The sequence below is a fragment of the Thunnus albacares genome, chromosome 22 (assembly GCF_914725855.1).
Source record: "Thunnus albacares chromosome 22, fThuAlb1.1, whole genome shotgun sequence".
NCBI classification, from domain to species: domain Eukaryota; kingdom Metazoa; phylum Chordata; class Actinopteri; order Scombriformes; family Scombridae; genus Thunnus; species Thunnus albacares.
This window is the reverse complement of record NC_058127.1, coordinates 23179955-23202857: the sequence shown is the minus strand read 5'-3', so window position 1 is coordinate 23202857 and position 22903 is coordinate 23179955. Positions and strand designations below refer to the sequence as shown.

General features: G+C 38.6%; 1 protein-coding gene across 1 annotated transcript; it reads left to right on the top strand.

Moving 5' to 3' along the window:
• The first annotated feature begins 16529 nt into the window (after positions 1-16529).
• Positions 16530-22676, top strand: LOC122974513 (putative C-type lectin domain family 20 member A). The gene is made up of 4 exons (XM_044342548.1): positions 16530-16660; positions 18559-19380; positions 19533-19630; positions 22593-22676. The coding sequence occupies exons 1-4, from the start codon at positions 16621-16623 to the stop codon at positions 22674-22676; spliced, it is 1044 nt and encodes a 347-aa protein (XP_044198483.1). The 5' UTR covers positions 16530-16620.
• Positions 22677-22903: the final 227 nt, after the last annotated feature.

Sequence of the window (22903 nt, the reverse complement as noted above, 5' to 3'; positions counted from 1 at the left end):
TTTAGGTCATATTTATGCAGAAATAGAGTAAATTCTAAAGGATTCACAAATTTCAAGCAGCACTGTACACATGTAGAGCTTGATGACCTCAAAATCTTGCTGTCCAATATGTATCAACATGCCATAAACTGAGGGACAGTGAATGACCCAGACACACACACACACGCACACACAAACACACACACACACAAATACATGCATAAGATATACTATATATAATTTATATATATCAATCTTAATGTTGGAGAAGTACTACTCCATTCTTCAGAGACATGCTGTACCCTCTGGTTTGCATCTTTGTGGAGAGGGATTCATACTGCAGCAGGATAATGACCCCAAACACACCTCAAAGCTTTGCAAGAACTACTTGAAGACCAAAGAAGACCAAGGAGTCCTGACTGTCATGGACTTTCCTCCACAGTCACCTGACCTCAACCCCATTGAACATTTATGGGGCACTTGAGGACTGAGAAAGCCAAACTTTCTGTGACATCACAAGAAGCTCTTTGGAACATTGTCAAATCCTGCTGGGATAACGAGGCTCGTCAGGTTTTCAACAGACTTGTGGAGTCCATGCCAGCTGGAGTGCATGATGTCATTAAAGTAAAAGGAGGAAATAGTAAGATATTCTGAAATTTATGTACATTTTTCAAATTATTTGTAATGAAAGAAATAGTTTTACATTCAGAACAAATGCAAAAAAAGAAGTATCTTGACTAGAGGTCTCAGACTTTGGATCCCACTGTACATGTACATCCTTTTTTTCTTTATGTAAAAATTATTTTTATTTTTTTTGTCATTAACCTCTGACTTCATTTTCTGGAGTCTCGTCCTGTGTGGAATCTTAGGAAGCACTTGTGTTTGTTGGTAAACCAGAGATGATCATCACACTTTCTGCACTTTGCATAAGAAATACAATATATTTGTATGCATCTATTCAACCCTTTAGACCATAACATGTACTTGCGTCTGTTATTGCCAGTGAGTAGTAGATAGCAAAAACATGAACCAGATCATCATTTTACACAATAATACATCACCATCATTTAGAATGTCTTAACATTTACACTATCTGCACTAATTATGTCTCGAGGCAAAAATCACATTTTAGAAAAAATAAAACATGTCTTTAAACCATCAGTTCAGTTTTTTAGAGATTAAAGCACATGCTTGTATTTTTTTAAAGGTTGTCTTGATTTCAAGGTGTTATATAGTCAAATATATCTGACCCTTTTCTAGCACTGTGCCACATGTGGCTCCACTTCATGAAAATGTGTCCCACCCCAAAAATGCAACATTATACCCACTTCAACTCCTCATCTGATTTGATAGAAATTTCTGATCAAGGTTTACAATGTGTGAAAATTACAATATGTATAAGTGAGAGGCTCAGAAGACTTCCTGCTGCCTCAAGGCAACAATATGTAGTAGAGTAGTGGTAGACAAATAGCAGCCATGAGCCAAATCTGGTTGAACTGTCTCCTATTAAACCTGTGAACTGATATTACTCAATTTATTTATATATGTATGTGTGTATTTTCATCTGATGTATATACACATTGGAATCAGTGGAATTTTAATTAGAGGTGTTAACCACATTTAAACATTTCAAACATCCAGCCCAGCCTCTCTGTGAACAGGTATCATTGGAACTACTTTCTACTGAAGAAATAGTCCCAATGAAAACTAATCACAGTGAATTCTGTTTGGAGTAATGAAGACTCCATAGAGAGATGTTGCTGCTAAATTATCTGAATGTAACTTTTTCAACACTGTGAGCACCAAAAAACAAAGAAACAGAAAATTCCATTCACCTCTAATGTATAGAAGACAAATACAACTGAAACTCTGCACACTAGATACGACTGGAGGTAAGTGAGAAATAAAATACATATATTTTTAAGTTGAGATGAATTGATCCCTTCAAATCAACACCTTTGCACACGACCAAAGTGTACTTTACAATGTGTTGGAGATAAACATTAACATACTTTACAATACTTTTTGCATACAGAATGCAGCAGAACTGTGACTTTTGCCCCTAACAGAGAAGAGAAGCTGGTGTTGTATTTGACTAGATTTGCCTAAGAACAGCTAATACAGAGGTAGAGTTTCCTTGTAAGAGTGAACATCGACACACAGAGACCTCAGAGCAGCATCATGATGGAAAGGATCTTGCTGGGTGTCCTGTATCTCTCAGGTCAGTGAAATATTTAAAGATATAATATGTAACTTTTGCACATTATAATGTTTAATGTTTAATGTTTAACTTAATATTTTATTGAGTTGTGTAATTACATCATCCAAAATGTTTCTAATGTTCAAACCCAGAAATTCACACTTTTAATCAAGGTAAGGGTCCTTTTCATTTGGTCGGCAGTTAATAGCATCATATGACCTTTGTGCATACATCAGTGTTGTGGTTGTCTGCCAAATGCTGTCATAAACTGACATGTATCCAGATTTAAGCCACATTTTTATTAAACACTTTTTATATCTTGGTTGTTTTTAACTATATCTTTTAACCAGATGAAGGATTTTAGTCATCAGACGTCTGGATCTTAAGTTATCAGAGAAACAAGCTGAGCAAATGTTAACAGCCTCTCTGAATGTCTCGTATCCAGAGGGGCTGAAACACTGATTTACATGAAACTGCTTCATTCAGTGTTTTACTGGTTTTAATCACTGTGTAGGATATTCCTCAGCAGAACACTGTCTACCTTAATAAGTGGCCAATGCCATCACTTTATTACTTTCCTTATTGTTTGAATGTGTACATTTGTGTCCATAACTATGTTGGAAATTGACTATAATTTTAACTCAATCTCCAAGTTGTATGTGTGTTAAAATCAGGTAATTAATATCTCAGTAACCACTAGATATAAACATGTGCTGTTTGGTAGCATTGTAATCTCCTGAGCATAAGAACATTCGATTTTTAGTCATGGTTGTTGTTTGGTAACAAGGTACAGTTGTTCGAGAGATTGTTTTAAAAATAAGACAAATTATCTGACCTCCAGTGGATGCCATGATTGGTCAGACGCTTCTCTGAAGTCCCTTATCTAACTGTACCTATAAAAGACCATCACTGGAATGCAATAGTTGGATTCTCTTTGTTACTGGTACGAGGTCCCATTCTTTCTCTGAGTTGAAACCAACTTCAGCTAACAAATCTTCATCTCCACTCCCCACGGTGGCAACACCTTCTCATCTCTCCTGACGTCACCACACCACTCAGCAGCTACCAGCCCACAGACATGCAAGTGGCACACTTCTGCTCTGCTAACCGGGTGAATTCAAAAAGCTTCATCTGCTTAGAACTGAATTCTAAATTTGCCACCCCAGTTTACCAGCTGCTTCCAGTGACGGTCACTAGTCAACCCCTTTTCTGACACACTCTGGTTCTGCATTCATTCATTCTTTCATTGTAGCGTCATTGTTTGTTTAGTGAGTGTTGTTTTGTGTCATTGTTAGGTTAGTCTTTAGGTAATAAATGTTTTGCATATAAAGTCATTGCCTTTGTTTTCTTTAACTTACTTTCAGTCACTTTACGTATCCGATTCCTTTCCTGAGTGCAAGTTAATTCCTTCCCAAAGCTGATTTATGTGTTAAAGATTCTCTTGACTAATCACCAAGAGAAACTATTTATTAGTCTTATTATGCTGATTCTGAGGTTATAACGCTGGACAAATAATTGAAGTGGTTCTGTGTAATAATTCTGATTAACAGTAAATTTCCCCAAACTGAGCTAAAATTTCCCTACAATTGGGTCTGTTTGTTTTGGAGAGGAGGAGACCTCTGTGGATAATTTGCATAATTTGCAATGACTGCAATGGTTATTTCACAATGAAGACAACAACTCCCATGATCCCACACTACTTCATGATATCATCAAATTCTGTCTTTTGCTATTGTTTTGATTAAGAGACCACTAGCAGCAGAAGTTAAATACTGTGTGTTTAATAATGTCTAACAGTGTTTATTATTTCATTATACTGTAATACTTAAAAATGTTAGAGTCACCTCACATTTTAAAAGTGATGTTTTCCCCACAGGCTGGTCCATCTTCTCCACATGTCGTCTCCATCAGTACCACTTTGTTGCTGAACCCATGAATTGGACTGAAGCTCAGACCTACTGCAGAGAGACATACACAGACCTGGTCACCATTGAAAACACTGAAGACATGAACCAACTCATCAACACAGTTTCATCTGCTGGTTACAACAGTCAAGTCTGGATTGGCCTGTACAGAGTCATTGATTGGAAGTGGTCAGATGGGTACAGAGGGAGTGGAGCTGAATATAGGGACTGGAAATCAGGATATCCACACTTATCGATTAATGTTCACTGTGTACTCACTGGATGTGGTCACGTATGGTGGGATTATTATTGTGAAGAAGATTTTAAATTTGTCTGTTATAATGGTAAGTACCCAGCTAAGCATTAATTCTTCTCCAATAATGATTATATTGAAGTTCAGAACTTTAAATCAAAGTTTCATTTTTCCTCAATAATTTATCTGCAGGAACACAGCTGGATCCTCAATTTGTTTTTGTAAATCAAGAGATGTCTTGGTTTGATGCTCAGAGGTACTGCAGGGAGAACTTCATAGACCTGGCCACTGTGAGGAACAACACTGAGAGCCGGGAGGTTGGGAATTCGGTGCCTTGTGCAGACTGGGCATGGATCGGCCTGTACAGAGACCCTGGTATTAACTGGTCTGATGGCAGTGCCTACTCGTTCCCCCATTGGGGTGGCTCATTTTCAGTTTCAGAATCACTCAGATTGGTGAAAATGATGTGTGGTGTGCAGGATTCAAGGCAGTGGATGTTTAAGTCCTGTGGAGAGAGATTTCCATTTGTCTGCTACAGCATCCCTCCTGGTGAGTGGTTTACTGTCCTTCAGTGGAAGCCAGAGAATGCTGCATAACTTTAGCATAAATCATGTTTGAATGTACACGAAAAAGTGTAAATATCACAGAACTAATAGGACAGCAAATGAATGATTAATTTCTCCTCTCATTCTGTGTCTCAGTACCAGTAAAGAGGTGGGTAGTTAAGCTGAGGATGAAGGTGCAGGACTCCTCTGTGGATCTCAATGACCCTGCTGTGAAAGCAAACATCCTGAAAAAGGCAAGTCTCCAAAATCCAGACTGGGTTGGGGGCTGGTGTGTCTCAAACAGGTCTAGAATACTTGTTTACATCCTTATTCTGCTTGATGTGTTTTGCCGCTATGAAGTTTGATAATATCTAAAAACCAGTGGGGGTTTTTACACACAACAACACAATAGGGGGGATGAATGTTTCAAAATGGCTTCCATTTGTGTTTCCCAGTTCCAGGAGAGACTGAAGGAGCAAGGAGTGAGTGGAGTCACCCTGAAGTGGAGAGAACAGCCTGATGGGAAAGTCTTCCACAAGGAGGGAAAAGAAGAGAAGAAGAAAAAAAGAAAGAAGACTGAGCTCTGAAATGAAAACCCAGCTTTACTTATCTGTAATCCATGTTGAATGTTGATTCTCTATCTGCTAACAATATACTATCATCAGCTTAACCGTAACCTTGACTACATCCTGTATAGAAGAGTTTTATCCTTCCTCATCAATATTACTGTGTGAAGTGTTTCAATCAAAGTCACTTTTCTTCCAAATAAAACATATGAGATGAGTCTTTGGCTTCAAGTTTACAGTGTGTGAACCAACCTGATAAAAGCAACAGACACACAGTTATGGCAGTGATTGATTGCAGAATAATAAAGTAATCTAGGTGATAATGGGAGCACTGGTAGTCTGCAAAGGCCTTCCATCCAAACTTTTGAAATCTGTAGACTTCTGTTGCTGCACTCAAACAAAAACACTTTAGCAAAAGGCAAGAGTACTAAGAAAAGACACAACTGACAAATGTATCAAAAAGTGTGAGTATTTTACATAGATAATATGATATAGGCTGATAATATAGGCTGACACAGCAAAATGTATCCACTTCACATTCCCTCCATGACAGCCAGTGGAGGAAGAAGTTTTTACATCCTTTACTTCAAAGCAGCAATACTACAATATAACATAACATGATGAGTAAAATGTAGTAGAAGTATAACAAGTGAAAATAGTGGTTGTGCAGTGACGTTAATATGACATTATTAGATTATTAATACTGATGCATCAGTGTGTGAACAACATTTTATTGTTGTAGCCGGTTAAGGTGGAGCTAGTTTGAACTACTTTATATACAGCAAACTTAACTGTAGGTAGTTAAGTCCAGTGGTTCCCAACCTAGGGGTTGGGCCCCTCCAAAGGGTCCCAAGATAAATCTGAGGGGTTGTGAGATGATTGATGGGAGAGGAAAGAGGTTAAAAGACAAATGAAACACTGGTTTAATCTTTAATGTGTTGTATTTTATATCATGAGTGTTTTTATGTTAAATAAAATATTCTGTAAAGTAACTAGTGACTATAGGTGTTAAATAAATGTATAATATTTCCTCAAATATTGTGAAGTACAAGTTGCTAAAAATGGAAATATTCAAGTAAAGTATAAGTACCTCTACATTGTACTGAAGTACAGTATTTGAGTAAATGTAGTTAGTTTGTTGTCAGAAGATGACAGGAACATGTCATGTGACTGAGCACCTCTGTTATTTTACACACCATTGGACAAACTATGTGCTCCTACAAACATGGTTGTGAACGTCACAGCAAACCTCTGTAAATATGTCAGGTCTAAATAATTACACACAACTAAAGAATATACAGATACATAGTGGGATTATAGTGAATTATCAATGACTGCATGAGCACATACTGTGTTTCATATTGCATACATGCTGAGTTCTCCACGTATCTGTGTGTGAGAATTAAAATGCAACACTGCACTCTTGTGTTTGCATGTGTGTATTGTTGGCTTCAAAGTGAGAGTCTAGTAAATGTGGGAACAAAGTAAGAGACAGACATGTAAAACAAGAGGGGAGGATGTGATTTGTTGTTGTAGTTTTACTGAACTACAGCTGATTGCATGTTACCCCTTAGAAATAATCTTACTACCATAGGATCATTAAAATGGTTTGCTTGAGAAAACATCTGAAATATCTTCATTTTAGAGGAGTCATTGAACCTCTCCTGTATTTCTCTCTTTGTTGGTAATGATTTACTGAGTCCTATTGCATTTCTACATGAGATGCTTGAGAGAATTTGAGGAAGACAGATAACAGAGAGAGAAAATAAAACATGTATTGAGTTCAGTAAAGTGACTTATTTGGATGTAGTTTGGTTAAACTAAGAACTTGGAGTTTTGTATTGATATGCAGCCTTGTAACATTTAGATGGGAGCTGTGTTTAGTGGCCTTTTGTTTGACACAAATGATAATGATGTAATAATAAATTACTCACCTTTACCTGGTCTCTTGGAGAGTGGATGCCACCCTTCGGTGATGAAACCTTTCGTGACCATGAACCTGGGAAGAATCATCACCCATTTACCGTGTGTGAGCCCGGCTATGTGCTCCTGTGTGTCTGGCACAGTTAGAGTGTAAGGTTGATAACAGAGATGGGAGAAATTACTCACCTTGTGCAACATTTCTGGAGAAGAAACTCAGGCACAGTGCAGATGAGTAGAGGAGAGAACACCTGCTGCCAAGCAGGCTGCCTGTGTAACGTTATGTCATAGAAAGATGTAAGATGAGAGGCCAGAGAATAACGAGCAACAGACATTGTTTTTCCCTTTATTCATCTCACCTGAGTTGGGGACACAGAAGCAACCCCCTCCTCAGTGTGGTGCCTCTAACTCCTGGAACACACAGCCTACCTTTACCTGAACAGTGTGTGTGCATCGCTGAACTGCTGCGTCTCACACACCTGCAGTGTCCACACAGACAGTGTTGCTGCTGCAGTGCTGCTACTGCCAGTCCTATATTTCTACATAGAGTTTGACTTTGATAATGGACGTTAATAACAGAATGTTTCATATCATTTCATTTATCTTTAGTTTAGACAGTCAAAGGTTAAGAATCATGTGCTCATTTGTGAAAAAGAAATAAATGTGAAAGCTTTGTTTCTGACGGGCATGGTGGGGTCAAGTTGGGGCTACTTCTGTGTCAGACACATACACTCCTCATGATGGGTGAGGGAGGGACGGGGTGCGTCCTCTGACAGTCAGCTTCCTCCCCAGGGCCTGGAGGCAGCTAAGGAAGGGGAAACCACAGCCCCTTGATGCCCCAGCCAGTTGATGGTGGAGTGATGCTGCTTCCACTTGCAGATAATGGCCCCAGTGGTGCTTATGGGAACATTTAAGAGTTGAGGAATCAGTCGCTAACCTGTACCCTTCCTATGTTGCTCAACAGTCTTGTTGCAAAGGTTTTGGGAGAGCTCTTTGCCTCTAATCATCATGAGATGCTTCTTCATGACAGCTTGGTAACAAATAATGTGGTCACAGATGTCTAACCCTTTTTAAAAGAGTGGAAGTGCTAATAGCCACATGCACTAACCAGCTGATTCTAAATAGCACAGGTAAGAGGACTAATTAGTGGTTCAGTGTTTGTTCATACAGCGTGTTCAAGACTTTAGGTCATTCAAATGTAATGCACATGACTTTTTTATTGATTGGAATGTTATGATTTCTTTAGCTGTTTTGCCTTATTGAGTTAATATCAATGTCTGATCTTAATTTCATATGAATATCTGCACTGGAAATATGTTTCCTGAAAAAAATGTTGACGTGTTGAATACTTATTTCCCCCACTGTACATTTCTGTTTTTCGTATTAATTATTATACACATATGATTGAAGGAAGACGACGCACCTGAAATAGTTATATTTGTTCTGACTTATTACATGAGTTTGCCTAATTTGCATAATTTAATGATAAAAATAAAGGTTATAATACAGAAATATATTGTATGTAGGTCTATAATAATAAGTTTCATTGTGATAGAAGAACAAGATTTATTTTTGTCCTTATTCAACTGTGGTGCCTTAGAACACATCCACCCTCACCCACGTTTAGGTTATTAAGAAATTTCACATAGGCTTGGCTATGTTGCAAATTGGGCCTACTGGTACAGAAAAAATAGATATTGTGATCCGTTGTAGAGAGAGTGAGGTAACCTGTTTTACATTTACATTGTTACACTATAATACCAACTGTATCAACAAATTATATACATTTATTTTAGTCTAAAATACAAAATGTGTAATATTTCACTCATGACTGTATATCTGAGCAGGCTGTAAGTTATATACTGTACATAAACAACTACTATACAGTATGTACTGTACATAAAGTAACGTCATTTTACCATTTACCGTTACCTATGTTTGACACAAAATACGAGTAGACTACATTAGGAGTTAAAAGAAAAGATCAAACAAACACCAAGTTACTTAAATGATAAATTAAATAACACAAATAATGACTTCATTTAAAATTAGGGAACTCCCGGCTGTCGTTATACAACAGCTGGCCCGCCAAAATCCAAAGTATTAAACACAGCAAACAGCTGCACAACTTCCAGCCTCACTAGAGGACATTAATTAGATCAGAGTGGATGTGTTGGACAAATCTAACAATGAATTAACATTTAATCACAATTGTTGGATATGGAAATATACACAAGGAATGACTATATACAGGTGAAAACATTTCTGTGGTATGTGTGACCTGCCCAACTGGAGGGTAAGGCACTGCTAATCCCACCTTAACCTGGGCTTCCCCCAAGACCACCTACTCTATACAGGTCAACACACAGATAAGTGTAAAGAAATTAAACAGACGTGGCTTCGAGAACAATTGTATCAAATTCATTTATTTAAATTTATTTAAAAAGATCAGTTTAAAAAAACAGTAATGTTGTAATACAACCAGAGACCGATTTGTTGATATAATAAAGATAATATCTGCCAAGTAGGTATTTAAGAGTTGAAAATACCTCATACACCCTCACGATCATGCTGTTTCTGAGCCAATAATAAAAAAATATATATATATTCAAATCACTCCTAACTCTAAAGAAAAAAACAAAAACATATGATTAACAAGCCAGGCTGACTGGTACGAGATAGCCTCTTCTTCCCACGACTACATCACCATGTGTTTGCACAGCACTGCCACCACTGCAAACACACACACACACACACACACACACACACACACACACACACAGCAAACTAACACCCCTAGGTGCCGTGTAATACTTGTCTGCATGCAGGTGCGCAACAAACCATACGGCTAGAGCCCCCACACAGTACAGCCCGGATACCTAAAGCTAAAATAAAGGAGCGCAGAGACAGTATTAATACACCTAATGAGGTCCTTCAGGCGCAGTGGACTCGTCTCACAACACAAATCAACCAATATTACAATCAGTCAAAAATATGCTGAACCAAAAGAGGCAAAAGCAACACTACATACAACTAAACAAAAGAAAGAAAAAAATAAAAAACAACAAAAACTATAGGCAAAACAGTAGAAAACTATCCTAAAAGAAAAGAAAAAGGAAAACTAAAAAAAAACAAAAAACAATCCCAAATATCCAACCGTGGCCTTCAATATGATATGCTTAATTATTTCATCCTACCTCTACCATAATAACCTCGGCCAATTATGGCACAGCTCAAATGCTCCTCCGCTCTGGACCCCTAAATCACAAAGAACTCATCATTTTTGATACGACTCAATACAACACTACACAGGAAACAACAACTATTAGTGCCTACCTCTACAGGTGAAATCTGCTGTCTCCCACGGATCTGGATGTTCAAAAGCTGGGGTTGCCTGCACCTGGTATTTACAATTGTTGCCATTAGTACCATGAAGAAAACCTGGCAGGTTGACTTTCAACTACTATACATACCTCGAACAGGAAGACCAAACTCCCTGTCTGCCAGCTGACCACCGTGTAGGAGGACTATAGCACTCTGCCGTACGCTACGGGAAAACACGTCTCTGTGTGTGTGTGTATTCAATGAGTATTTAAAATGTGATTTGATTGCGCTGTCGGCGTTTCCCTTGTATGGAAAGTGACATACTAACATAAAGAGGAAGTGACATAGGTGGCCGTGACCAGCCAGGTAAAAGTGGCACAATTACACGTCTATCTGCTTGTTATTTTCTTTTAATAAACAGGCAAAATACAAAGTGTAAATCAAATAAGAGGCAAAGATTTGGATAGGCAGCAATAAAAGCAATGCCATAAAGACAATAATAACGCAAGAGTACAATGTTTTTATTACAGTGGTGACTTATGACCTCTCATATCAGCGTCATCACAGTTGAATGGGTACGCTTCATTCACATCAGATCACAGCAGGGGGCGACGGAGTGTTTTCTATAAAGAAATGGACAAGGCTCTCTGCCCGCCCACCCTACAGGTGTACGCTGGTGAGATGAGGGAACACATCCGATCTGCTCCCTGCTGAACTGCTTTACAGCAAACATACGGTGAGTAATAATCTGAATGTATTTAAGCGGTAATGTTACCCTGCAGTTCTTCCCAAAGTTCCAGATTATTGCTCAGTAGGTCGTACATACTCATGTATGTAATAATAGAATAGGTACCTGGTAGTTAAACAATGACTACAGTGTAATTTGTAAATTCCTAAATTTTTACCCCCTTATTCCATAACGTCACATCTTGTTCCCCTGTACCTACATATATGTATTGGTACGTACTGTACTGGTACACTGTTAGTACAAAAGATTACACCATAACTACAGAGTAATTACACTGTACGTTGTGGGCTGTATTGTAAAGCGTTACCAAAATAAAATGTAATCTTTGTTGGCTATATGTCCACTAACAGGGCCTCACACAGCTTAATTAAAACATACTATAGTTATTTAACAAACTTACTCTTCCTACTAGCTATCATACATTGTAACTACTCAAAGTAATCCTTCATACATATCACATTCCTACTGAGTCATGTAGCGTTTAAAGGCAATTTAATAGATATCACAATAAAAAAAACATACATCATACATCAGCTTCAACCTCACTGAAAGTTGTCCACTGGATGGCACTGTGGTTCTATTACTATGTAACAATTTGACAGGCATTACTTTGTGACCAATAATATATAGATTACAAGATGATTTTATACTTAAGAAACATTGAATCAAACTTCTGGTTTTAAGGAACACAGAAATTCAACTAAGGCTTAACTGAATTTACGACAGGTCTGGACTATCTTTATTGGAAGTCTCACCAGGGTGAAAGCAACAGGGGAGGAATGTGGGTGTGTGTGTATGTATGAGATTAGAAGGTGAAAAGAAACATAAAATGTAGGTAGAGTTGTCCAAACTCATCAAACAAATTGATGAGGTTTCACTATGATAAACAGTCTCTCTGCATTTGTCCAAGGAAAGGGTCCTTTAATCCGGCATCCTCTGAATCTTGGGTTGATAAAGCATGTAGCAGCATTAGTGTCATAAATTCCACTTGGGATTGTCCCACACAATTTAGAGAGAGTTTGGGGTGAGGAGATGGTTCTGTGAGGAGTCAAAACGGACACTTTAATGTGAAGGAAGGGTTCTCAGTTTACCTGAGGGCATTTCCAGACAAAGTTGAATATACATCCATGTCTTTTGAGGTTAGAGGTTATTGTTGATTGAGCTCAGACCTTCTTTGGGCTATTTTTGCAGGAAAAACAAAGATCAACTGGTTCTCCTACAATTCTGACAGGTTTGAGGCTAGAGTAGGCAAGTGTTGAAAATGTTTGTAAAAATAATCTTTTTTGCTCATTTTCTAAAACTATTTTCTACTATTATTTTCTGTATTGTACAACATTATGTGCATATTTGTCTGTAACTTTCGTGGTAGCTCAGCTCTGTGAAGCACATTTACATAGTACATTCCTGGAATGAAATGTATGATATAAATAAAGTTTTGTTTGCTTGCTTGATAATATCAAAGACAAATCCATGTAAATGTGGAGCATGCAAACTAAGTGTGTGTCTCTGTTTGTTTGTTTTGCAGGAATGGGAGCAGAAGAACAGCACATAAACCTCTCAACCCCTCACATCAGTCTAATGTTATTTCCTTTTTCTTTTTCTTTTTAAGAAATTGTGTTTATATTTATTTAAACTGTTCATACAGTCTGAGAGCGTGTTGAGGACACAAGCATAGCATTCACATGAACCAGAACAAGTTGCCTGTTTTAGTAAACTGTAAGTACCACAACATACAGAAATAGCAACCTTTTGAAACTTTTATACTATGGAGCATGTTTAGTGCACAAACTTTCTTCTTCAAGCAACCACCAGTCTCTTTGTTTCCTTTTCACTCAAAATCTGATTCAGTTTGGGTTCAAAAAGGTCAAAACCAAGTATTTATTTGTAAATGTTTAAAGGAAATACTAGCTTCCCTTTGTTTATTTATGTTGATATATTTAAAGTGTTTTTGTAGAATTTGTTTGGCTCCACACGATCATATTTTCTACATCATGACTGGTTGTCATTCATGTGTGTCAGCATCAGCAGACAAAGTGCATCTTCAAGGGTCACAGTAATCACACAGCAGCTGAACAACAATGCAGCTCCTCTCAAAGAGCTATTTATTTCAAGAAGCAGAATTATTCTCAGCATCATCATGAATTCATATTTTATGTCTGTGATGTGGGAGGAATTTGAAGGTATATTGGTGGGTAATGGTGAATCCCCTGTTTTATTTCCTGTTTTCTTGCTGAATGAATACAATACTGTATTTGTATTGTGGAGAACCTCCGGACACTGACCTCTGGTAGCTGTTTCAGGAAAGCAGCTGACAGTTGGTAGGCCCCGTCATCCTGGTTTACTGTCCACTGGCTCTGAAACCAGAGCCCCTCATCTTCATCAGGGCCTTTTTTAGTTGTGTCCATTACCTGAACTGCCAGTTTTTAATATGGAAAACCATATTTTCTCACTTGTCTCTAGTGTTGTGTAGCCATGCAGATACTTTTGGTTGTATTTGTCCAGGTATTGAGATTTCTGCACCAACACAATGAGACTGAATAGAATATTGTTTATGGCACTAACAGCATAATCAATAATTACAAATTCAAATGCAACGTGTCTTTCGAGAAACCTGTTTTCTTAAGTACTATTTTTGCAGTAGAAAGTTGTTCCAAACCAAAAGTACCTGCATGGCTACCACCTGCACCTGCTTACTGAGAAAAAATGAGCCTGATTCCAGGCTAGAGATGTGCTGCCCACATGTCTCATCAATGTCATATTTTTATATTTTTATGGTGCTTTTTTGATTTACGCTTTATGCTCCACTGTAGTCAGCATGTTAGCATGAAGACAAGGAGTAGAGGATTTATATCTGCAAGTATTTAGTTCATGTTGTTTCTCTGTCAGCTTGGTGTGGCTTATAACTGAGCAAGATGTCTGATGTCAGTAAAAGTGAACCTGCTGTACATAGCTTGGCTTTGTAGGTGGGGGTGGGGGGTTGTGGGGGGAATACAGACTCATGCATCAGTGTTTGTTTTTGCATCTTATTCATTTTCTACTCTGTTTTATATCTCAGACAGTCTCCGCCTTGGTGACAGACATGCTTGTACATAAATGAATAAACCTGACAAACAGCTCACTGCTGACTGTGATGAAATGCAACATTTCTATTTTTCTGAGCGTTTTAAGGATGTCTCCATGTTAAAGGATGTGGTTCGAGTTAAGAAAAAGCTCAAGTTGAGGTTGTACTTAAAGGGCTCGTAAAAAAGGAAGTTTGAACGTTCACTTTTCCATGACAGCTGGGCAAACTCCATCTGCTGTACAGAGAACTACTCTCCTGAGACTGAAAGTGTGATCACTGTTATTAGTTTTTGGAGCTGTTCCTCAACAAGCTGCCCTAAACTCATCATGAGGAAGAAACATGTCACACAGTGCAGCCGTGTGGCTCATTAACGTGTTTTTAATAGTTTTTGGACAACGGAGGTCTACGGCACAGAGAAATAAGATATATCAGACTTTGGATACAAACACAATACTTGTAAGTAGGATGAGTTCATTGCTGTTCAAAGACATTACTGTTAGCGGCTGGGTCAGTAAAATCAGTCCTTGGGAAACTTCCACTCCCAACATAAAGCTCTGCAAATGAATATCAACTGTAACAATGAGGAAATGAAACAGCATGTCCGACAACTCCTTCAGGCTCTGCAGGAGGGAGGAGACAGACAGAAACTCAGGGTTTGAAGAAAAGCTGCCAGTGAGCAGGTTAGTTCACAGAGTGAGTTACCACAGTGACTGACCCTCAGTTAAAGTCATATCACGTGTTTTCACTAAACCCACGATCTGGAACAGACCCCAGGCTAAAGAGAAGCCCCCTTACTGATGGGTGTAGTCAAAAGTATGTTCTGTTGCACCTGTAACCACACCCAACAGCAATGTCATGATGTACTTACCACACCCCAAAGTACACTTCTCTACATCACAGCAGCAAGGTGAGAAGTTTAACCGCTGAAGGTCAGTAAAAAGATTTTCAGTTGCTGATAAATTGCTAATTTAATAATGTAGGAGCTCACATACAGTATATATATGCCCAATATGTATGAACATGCCACAACCTGAGGGACGGTGAATGACCTACACACACACACACGCACACACATGCACACACACACACACCCCCCCACACACACACACGCACGCACACACATGCACGCAAGCACGCACGCACACACACACACGCACATACACACACACACACACACACACACACACACGCGCACACACACGCACGTACGCGCACACACACACGTGGACTTGAATGGAAATCTGATCAAGTTTTAGGTCATATTTATGCAGAAATAGAGCAAATTCTAAAGGATTCACAAATTTCAAGCAGCACTGTACATATGTAGAGCTTGATGACCTCAAAATCTTGCTGTCCAATATGTATCAACATGCCATAAACTGAGGGACAGTGAATGACCCAGACACACACACACGCGCACACACACACACACACACACACACACACACACACACACACACACAAATACATGCATAAGATATACTATATATAATTAATATATATCAATCTTAATGTTGGAGAAGTACCACTCCAATTTTCAGAGACATGCTGTACCCTCTGGTTTGCATCTTTGTGGAGAAGGATTCATACTGCAGCAGGATAATGACCCCAAACACACCTCAAAGCTTTGCAAGAACTACTTGAAGACCAAAGAAGACCAAGGAGTCCTGACTGTCATGGACTTGGAGGGAGATGTTGCTGCTGAATTATCTGAATGACACTTTTTCAACACTGTGAGCACCAAAAAATAACAAAAAACAAAAAATTCCATTCACCTCTAATGTATAGAAGACAGAAATCTCAGTAAAACAGAAAGACAAATACAACTGAAACTCTGCACACTAGATATGACTGGAGCAAAGTGAGAAATAAAATATATATATTTTGTAGTTGGGAAAAAAATAAAATATTCTGTGAGTACATGACAATGTTTTGGAGACAAACATTTACATACGTCATACTTTTTGCATTTGGAATACAGCAGAACCGTGACTTTTAACAGTAACAGAGAAGAGAAACTGGTGTTGTATTTGACTAGATTTGCCTAAGAACAGCTAATATAGAGGCAGAGTTTCCTTTTAATAGTGAACATCGACACACAGAGACCTCAGAGCAGCATCATGATGGAAAGGATCTTGTTGGGTGTCCTGTATCTCTCAGGTCAGTGAAATATTTAAAGACATAATATGTAACTAAATCTAAAAACGACTAGACATATGTTATATATTTTGTTGAGTTGTTTAATTATCCCAGATGTTTCCAACAATGTTCAAACCGTGAGAAATCTGAAATTTTAATCAAGGTTAAGGGTCTGTTTCATTTGGTCGGCAGTTAATAGCATCATATCCTCTTTGTGTGTATGTCAGTGTTGTGGTTGTCTGCCAGAAACTGTCAATAATTTAATTTTTATCAAGTTTTAAGCCACATTTTTATTAAACACTTTTTATATCTTGGTTGTTTTTAACTTTATCTTTTAACCGGATGAAGGATTTTAGTCATCAGATGTCTGGATCTTAAGTTATCAGAGAAACAAGCTGAGCAAATGTTAACAGCCTCTCTGAATGTCTCGTATCCAGAGGGGCTGAAACACTGATTATTAACATGAAACTGCTTTATTCAGTGTTTTACTGGTTTTAATCACTGTGTAGGATATTCCTCAGAAGAACACTGTCTACCTTAATAAGTGGCCAATGCCATCACTTTATTACTTTCCTTATTGTTTGAATGTGTACATTTGTGTCTATAACTATATTGGAAATGTTTAACTCAATTCTCCAAGTTGTATGTGTGTTAAAATCAGGTAATTAATATCTCAGTAACCACTAGAGATAAACATGTGCTGTTTGGTAGCATTGTAATCTACTGAGCATAAGAACATTCAATTTTTAGTCACGGTAGTTGTTTGGTAAAAAGGTACAGTTGTTTGAGAGATTGTTTTAAAAATAAAACAAATTATCTGACCTCCAGTGGATGCCATGATTGGTCAGACGCTTCTCTGAAGTCCCTTATCTAACTGTACCTATAAAAGACCATCACTGGAATGCAATAGTTGGATTCTCTTTGTTACTGGTACGAGGTCCCATTCTTTCTCTGAGTTGAAACCAACTTCAGCTGACAAATCTTCATCTCCACTCCCCACGGTGGCAACACCTTCTCATCTCTCCTGACGTCACCACACCACTCAGCAGCTACCAGCCCACAGACATGCAAGTAGCACACTTCTGCTCTGCTAACCGGGTGAATTCAAAAAGCTTCATCTGCTTAGAACTGAATTCTAAATTTGCCACCCCAGTTTACCAGCTGCTTCCAGTGACGGTCACTAGTCAACCCCTTTTCTGACAAACTCTGGTTCTGCATTCATTCATTCTTTCATTGTAGTGTCATTATTTGTTTAGTGAGTGTTGTTTTGTGTCATTGTTAGGTTAGTCTTTAGGTAATAAATGTTTTGCATATAAAGTCATTGCCTTTGTTTTCTTTAACTTACTTTCAGTCACTTTACGTATCCGATTCCTTTCCTGAGTGCAAGTTAATTCCTTCCCAAAGCTGATTTATGTGTTAAAGATTCTCTTGACTAATCACCAAGAGAAACTATTTATTAGTCTTATTATGCTGATTCTGAGGTTATAACGCTGGACAAATAATTGAAGTGGTTCTGTGTAATAATTCTGCTTAACAGTAAATTTCCCCAAACTGAGCTAAAATTTCCCTACAATTGGGTCTGTTTGTTTTGGAGAGGAGGAGACCTCTGTGGATAATTTGGTTCCTGGTAAAATCCTCCTGAACAGTGAACACTGAAGGAATCCTAAACGGGAGAAGCTGACTGCAATGACTGCAATGGTGGTTATTTCACAATGAAGACAACTCCTATGATCCCAAACTACTTCATGATGTCATCAAACTCTGTCTTTTGTTGTTGTTTTGATTAAGAGACCACTAGCAGCAGAAGTTAAATACTGTGCGTTTAATAATGTCTAACAGTGTTTATTATTTCATTATATTATAATACTTAAAAATGTTAGAGTCACCTCACATGTTAAAAAGTGGTGTTTTCCTCACAGGCTGGTCCATCTTCTCCACATGTCGTCTCCATCAGTACCACTTTGTTGCTGAACCCATGAATTGGACTGAAGCTCAGACCTACTGCAGAGAGACATACACAGACCTGGCCACCATTGAAAACACTGAAGACATGAACCAACTCATCAACACAGTTTCATCTGCTGGTTACGACAGTCAGGTCTGGATTGGCCTGTACAGAGTCATTGATTGGAAGTGGTCAGATGGGTACAGAGGGAGTGGAGCTGAATATAGGGACTGGAGATCCGATGAACCAAGTTTAGGCACTAATGAGCTCTGTGTAATGGTCTATGATAGTCATAACAGATGGTTAGATTATCCTTGTTCATACAAACAACGTTTTGTCTGTTATACTGGTAAGTACACAGCAAAGCATTATTTCTTCTCTAATAATGATTACATTGAAGTTCAGCACTTCAAATCAAAGATTCATTTTTTCCCCAATAATTTATCTGCAGGAACACAGCTGGATCCTCAATTTGTTTTTGTGAATCAACCAATGAACTGGTCCAATGCTCAGAGGTACTGCAGGGAGAACTTCATAGACCTGGCCACTGTGAGGAACGACATTAAGAACCAGGAGGTCAAGAATTGGGCACGTGATCATGACTGGACATGGATCGGCCTCTATAGAGATCCTGACATTAACTGGTCTGATGGCAGTGCCTACTCGTTCAACAGTTGGAGTGCCTCAGTTTCAGGATCACTCATGAAAACGATGTGTGGTGTGCAGGAATCAAACCAATGGACATTTAAGTCCTGTGGAGAGAGATTTCCATTTGTCTGCTACAGCATCCCTCCTGGTGAGTGGTTTACTGTCCTTCAGTGGAAGCCAGAGAATGCTGCATAACTTTAGCGTAAATCATGTTTGAATGTACACGAAAAAATGTAAATATCACAGAACTAATACGACAGCAAATTAATGATTAATTTCTCCTCTCATTCTGTGTCTCAGTACCAGTAAAGAGGCAGGTGGTTAAGCTGAGGATGAAGGTGCAGGACTCCTCTGTGGATCTCCATGACCCTGCTGTGAAAGCAAACATCCTGAAAAAGGCAAGTCTCCAAAATCCAGACTGGGTTGGGGGCTGGTGTGTCTCAAACAGGTCTAGAATACTTGTTTACATGCTTATTCTGCTTGATGTGTTTTGCTACTATGAAGTTTGATAATATCTAAAAACCAGTGGGGGGATTTTAGATACAACAACAACACAATAGGGGGGATGAATGTTTCAAAATGGCTTCCATTTGTGTTTCCCAGTTCCAGGACAGACTGAAGGAGCAAGGAGTGAGTGGAGTCACCCTGAAGTGGAGAGAACAGCCTGATGGGAAAGTCTTCCACAAGGAGGGAAAAGAAGAGAAGAAGAAAAAAAGACAGAAGACTGAGCTCTGAAATGAAAACCCAGCTTTACTTATCTGTAATCCATGTTGAATGTTGATTCTCTATCTGCTAACAATACACTATCATCAGCTTAACCGTAACCTTGACTACATCCTGTATAGAAGAGTTTTATCCTTCCTCATCAATATTACTGTGTGAAGTGTTTCAATCAAAGTCACTTTTCTTCCAAATAAAACATATGAGATGAGTCTTTGGCTTCAAGTTTACAGTGTGTGAACCAACCTGATAAAAGCAACAGACACACAGTTATGGCAGTGATTTATTGCAGAATAATAAAGTAATCTAGGTGATAATGGGAGCACTGGTAGTCTGCAAAGGCCTTCCATCCAAACTTTTGAAATCTGTAGACTTCTGTTGCTGCACTCAAACAAAAACACTTTAGCAAAAGGCAAGAGAACTAAGAAAAGACACAACTGACAAATGTATCAAAAAGTGTGAGTATCTTATATAGATAATATGATATAGGCTGATAATATAGGCTGACACAGCAAAATCTATCCACTTCACATTCCCTCCATGACAGCCAGTGGAGGAAGAAGTTTTTACATCCTTTACTTCAAAGCAGCAATACTACAATATAACATAAGTATGATGAGTAAAACGTAGTAGAAGTATAAGAAGTGAAAATAGTGGTTGTGCAGTGACGTTAATATGACATTATTAGATTATTAATACTGATGCATCAGTGTGTGAACAACATTTTATTGTTGTAGCTGGTTAAGGTGGAGCTAGTTTGAACTACTTTATATACAGCAAACTTAACTGTAGGTAGTCCAGTGGTTCCCAACCTAGGGGTTGGGCCCCTCCAAAGGGTCCCAAGATAAATCTGAGGGGTCATGAGATGATTGATGGGAGAGGAAAGAGGTTAAAAGACAAATGAAACACTGGTTTAATCTTTAATGTGTTGTATTTTATATCACGAGTGTTTTTATGTTAAATAAAATATTCTGTAAAGTAACTAGTGACTATAGGTGTTAAATAAATGTATAATATTTCCTCAAATATTGTGGAGTCCAAGTGGCTAAAAATGGAAACATTCAAGTAAAGTACAAGTACCTCAACATTGTACTGAAGTACAGTATTTGATTAAATGTACTTAGTTTGTTGTCAGATGAAGACAGGAACATGTCATGTGACTGAGCACCTCTGTTATTTTACACACCATTGGACAAACTATGTGCTCCTACAAACATGGTTGTGAACGTCACACCAAACCTCTGTAAATATGTCAGGTCTAAATAATTACACACAACTAAAGAATATACAGATACATAGTGGGATTATAGTGGATTATCAATGACTGCATGAGCACATACTGTGTTTCATATTGCATACATGCTGAGCTCTCCACGTATCTGTGTGTGAGAATTAAAATGCAACACTGCACTCTTGTGTTTGCATGTGTATTGTTGGCTTCAAAGTGAGAGTCTAGTAAATGTGGGAACAAAGTGAGAGACAGACATGTAAAACAAGAGGGGAGGATGTGATTTGTTGTTGTAGTTTTACTGAACTACAGCTGATTGCATGTTACCCTATTGAAATAATATTACTACCATAGGATCATTAAAATGGTTTGCTTGAGAAAACATCAGAAATATCTTCATTTTAGAGGAGTCATTGAACCTCTCCTGTATTTCTCTCTTTGTTGGTAATGATTTACTGAGTCCTATTGCATTTCTACATGAGATGCTTGAGAGAATTTGAGGAAGACAGATAACAGAGAGAGAAAATAAAACATGTATTGAGTTCAGTAAAGTGACTTATTTGGATGTAGTTTGGTTAAACTAAGAACTTGGAGTTTTGTATTGATTTGCAGCCTTGTAACATTTAGATGGGAGCTGTGTTTAGTGGCCTTTTGTTTGACACAAATGATAATGATGTAATAATGAACAACTCACCTTTACCTGGTTTCTTGGAGAGTGGATGCCACTCTTCGGTGATGAAACCTTCCGGGACCATGAACCATTTACCGTGTGTGAGCCCAGCTATGTGCTCCTGTGTGTCTGGCACAGTTAGAGTGTAAGGTTGATAACAGAGATGGGAGAAATTACTCACCTTGTGCAACATTTCTGGAGAAGAAACTCAGGCACAGTGCAGATGAGTAGAGGAGAGAACACCTGCTGCCAAGCAGGCTGCCTGCGTGACGTTATGTCATAGAAAGATGTAAGATGAGAGGCCAGAGAATAACGAGCAACAGACATTGTTTTTCCCTTTATTCATCTCACCTGAGTTGGGGAGACAGAAGCAACCCCCTCCTCAGTGTGGTGCCTCTAACTCCTGGAACACACAGCCTACCTTTACCTGAACAGTGTGTGTGCATCACTGAACTGCTGTGTCTCACACACCTGCAGTGTCCACACAGACAGTGTTGCTGCTGCAGTGCTGCTACTGCCAGTCCTATATTTCTACATAGACTTTGACTTTGATAATGGACGTTAATAACAGAATGTTTCATATCATTTCATTTATATTTAGTTTAGACAGTCAAAGGTTAAGAATCGTGCGCTCATTTGTGAAAAAGAAATAAATGTGAAAGCTTTGTTTCTGACAGGCATGGTGGGGTCAAGTTGGGGCTACTTCTGTGTCAGACACATACACTCCTCATGATGGGTGAAGGAGGGACGGGGTGCGTCCTCTGACAGTCAGCTTCCTCCCCAGGGCCTGGAGGCAGCTAAGGAAGGGGAAACCACAGCCCCTTGATGCCCCAGCCAGTTGATGGTGGAGTGATGCTGCTTCCACTTGCAGATAATGGCCCCAGTGGTGCTTATGGGAACATTTAAGAGTTGAGGAATCAGTCGCTAACCTTTACCCTTCCTATGTTGCTCAACAGTCTTGTTGCAAAGGTTTTGGGAGAGCTCTTTGCCTCTAATCATCATGAGATGCTTCTTCATGACAGCTTGGTAACAAATAATGTGTTCACAGATGTC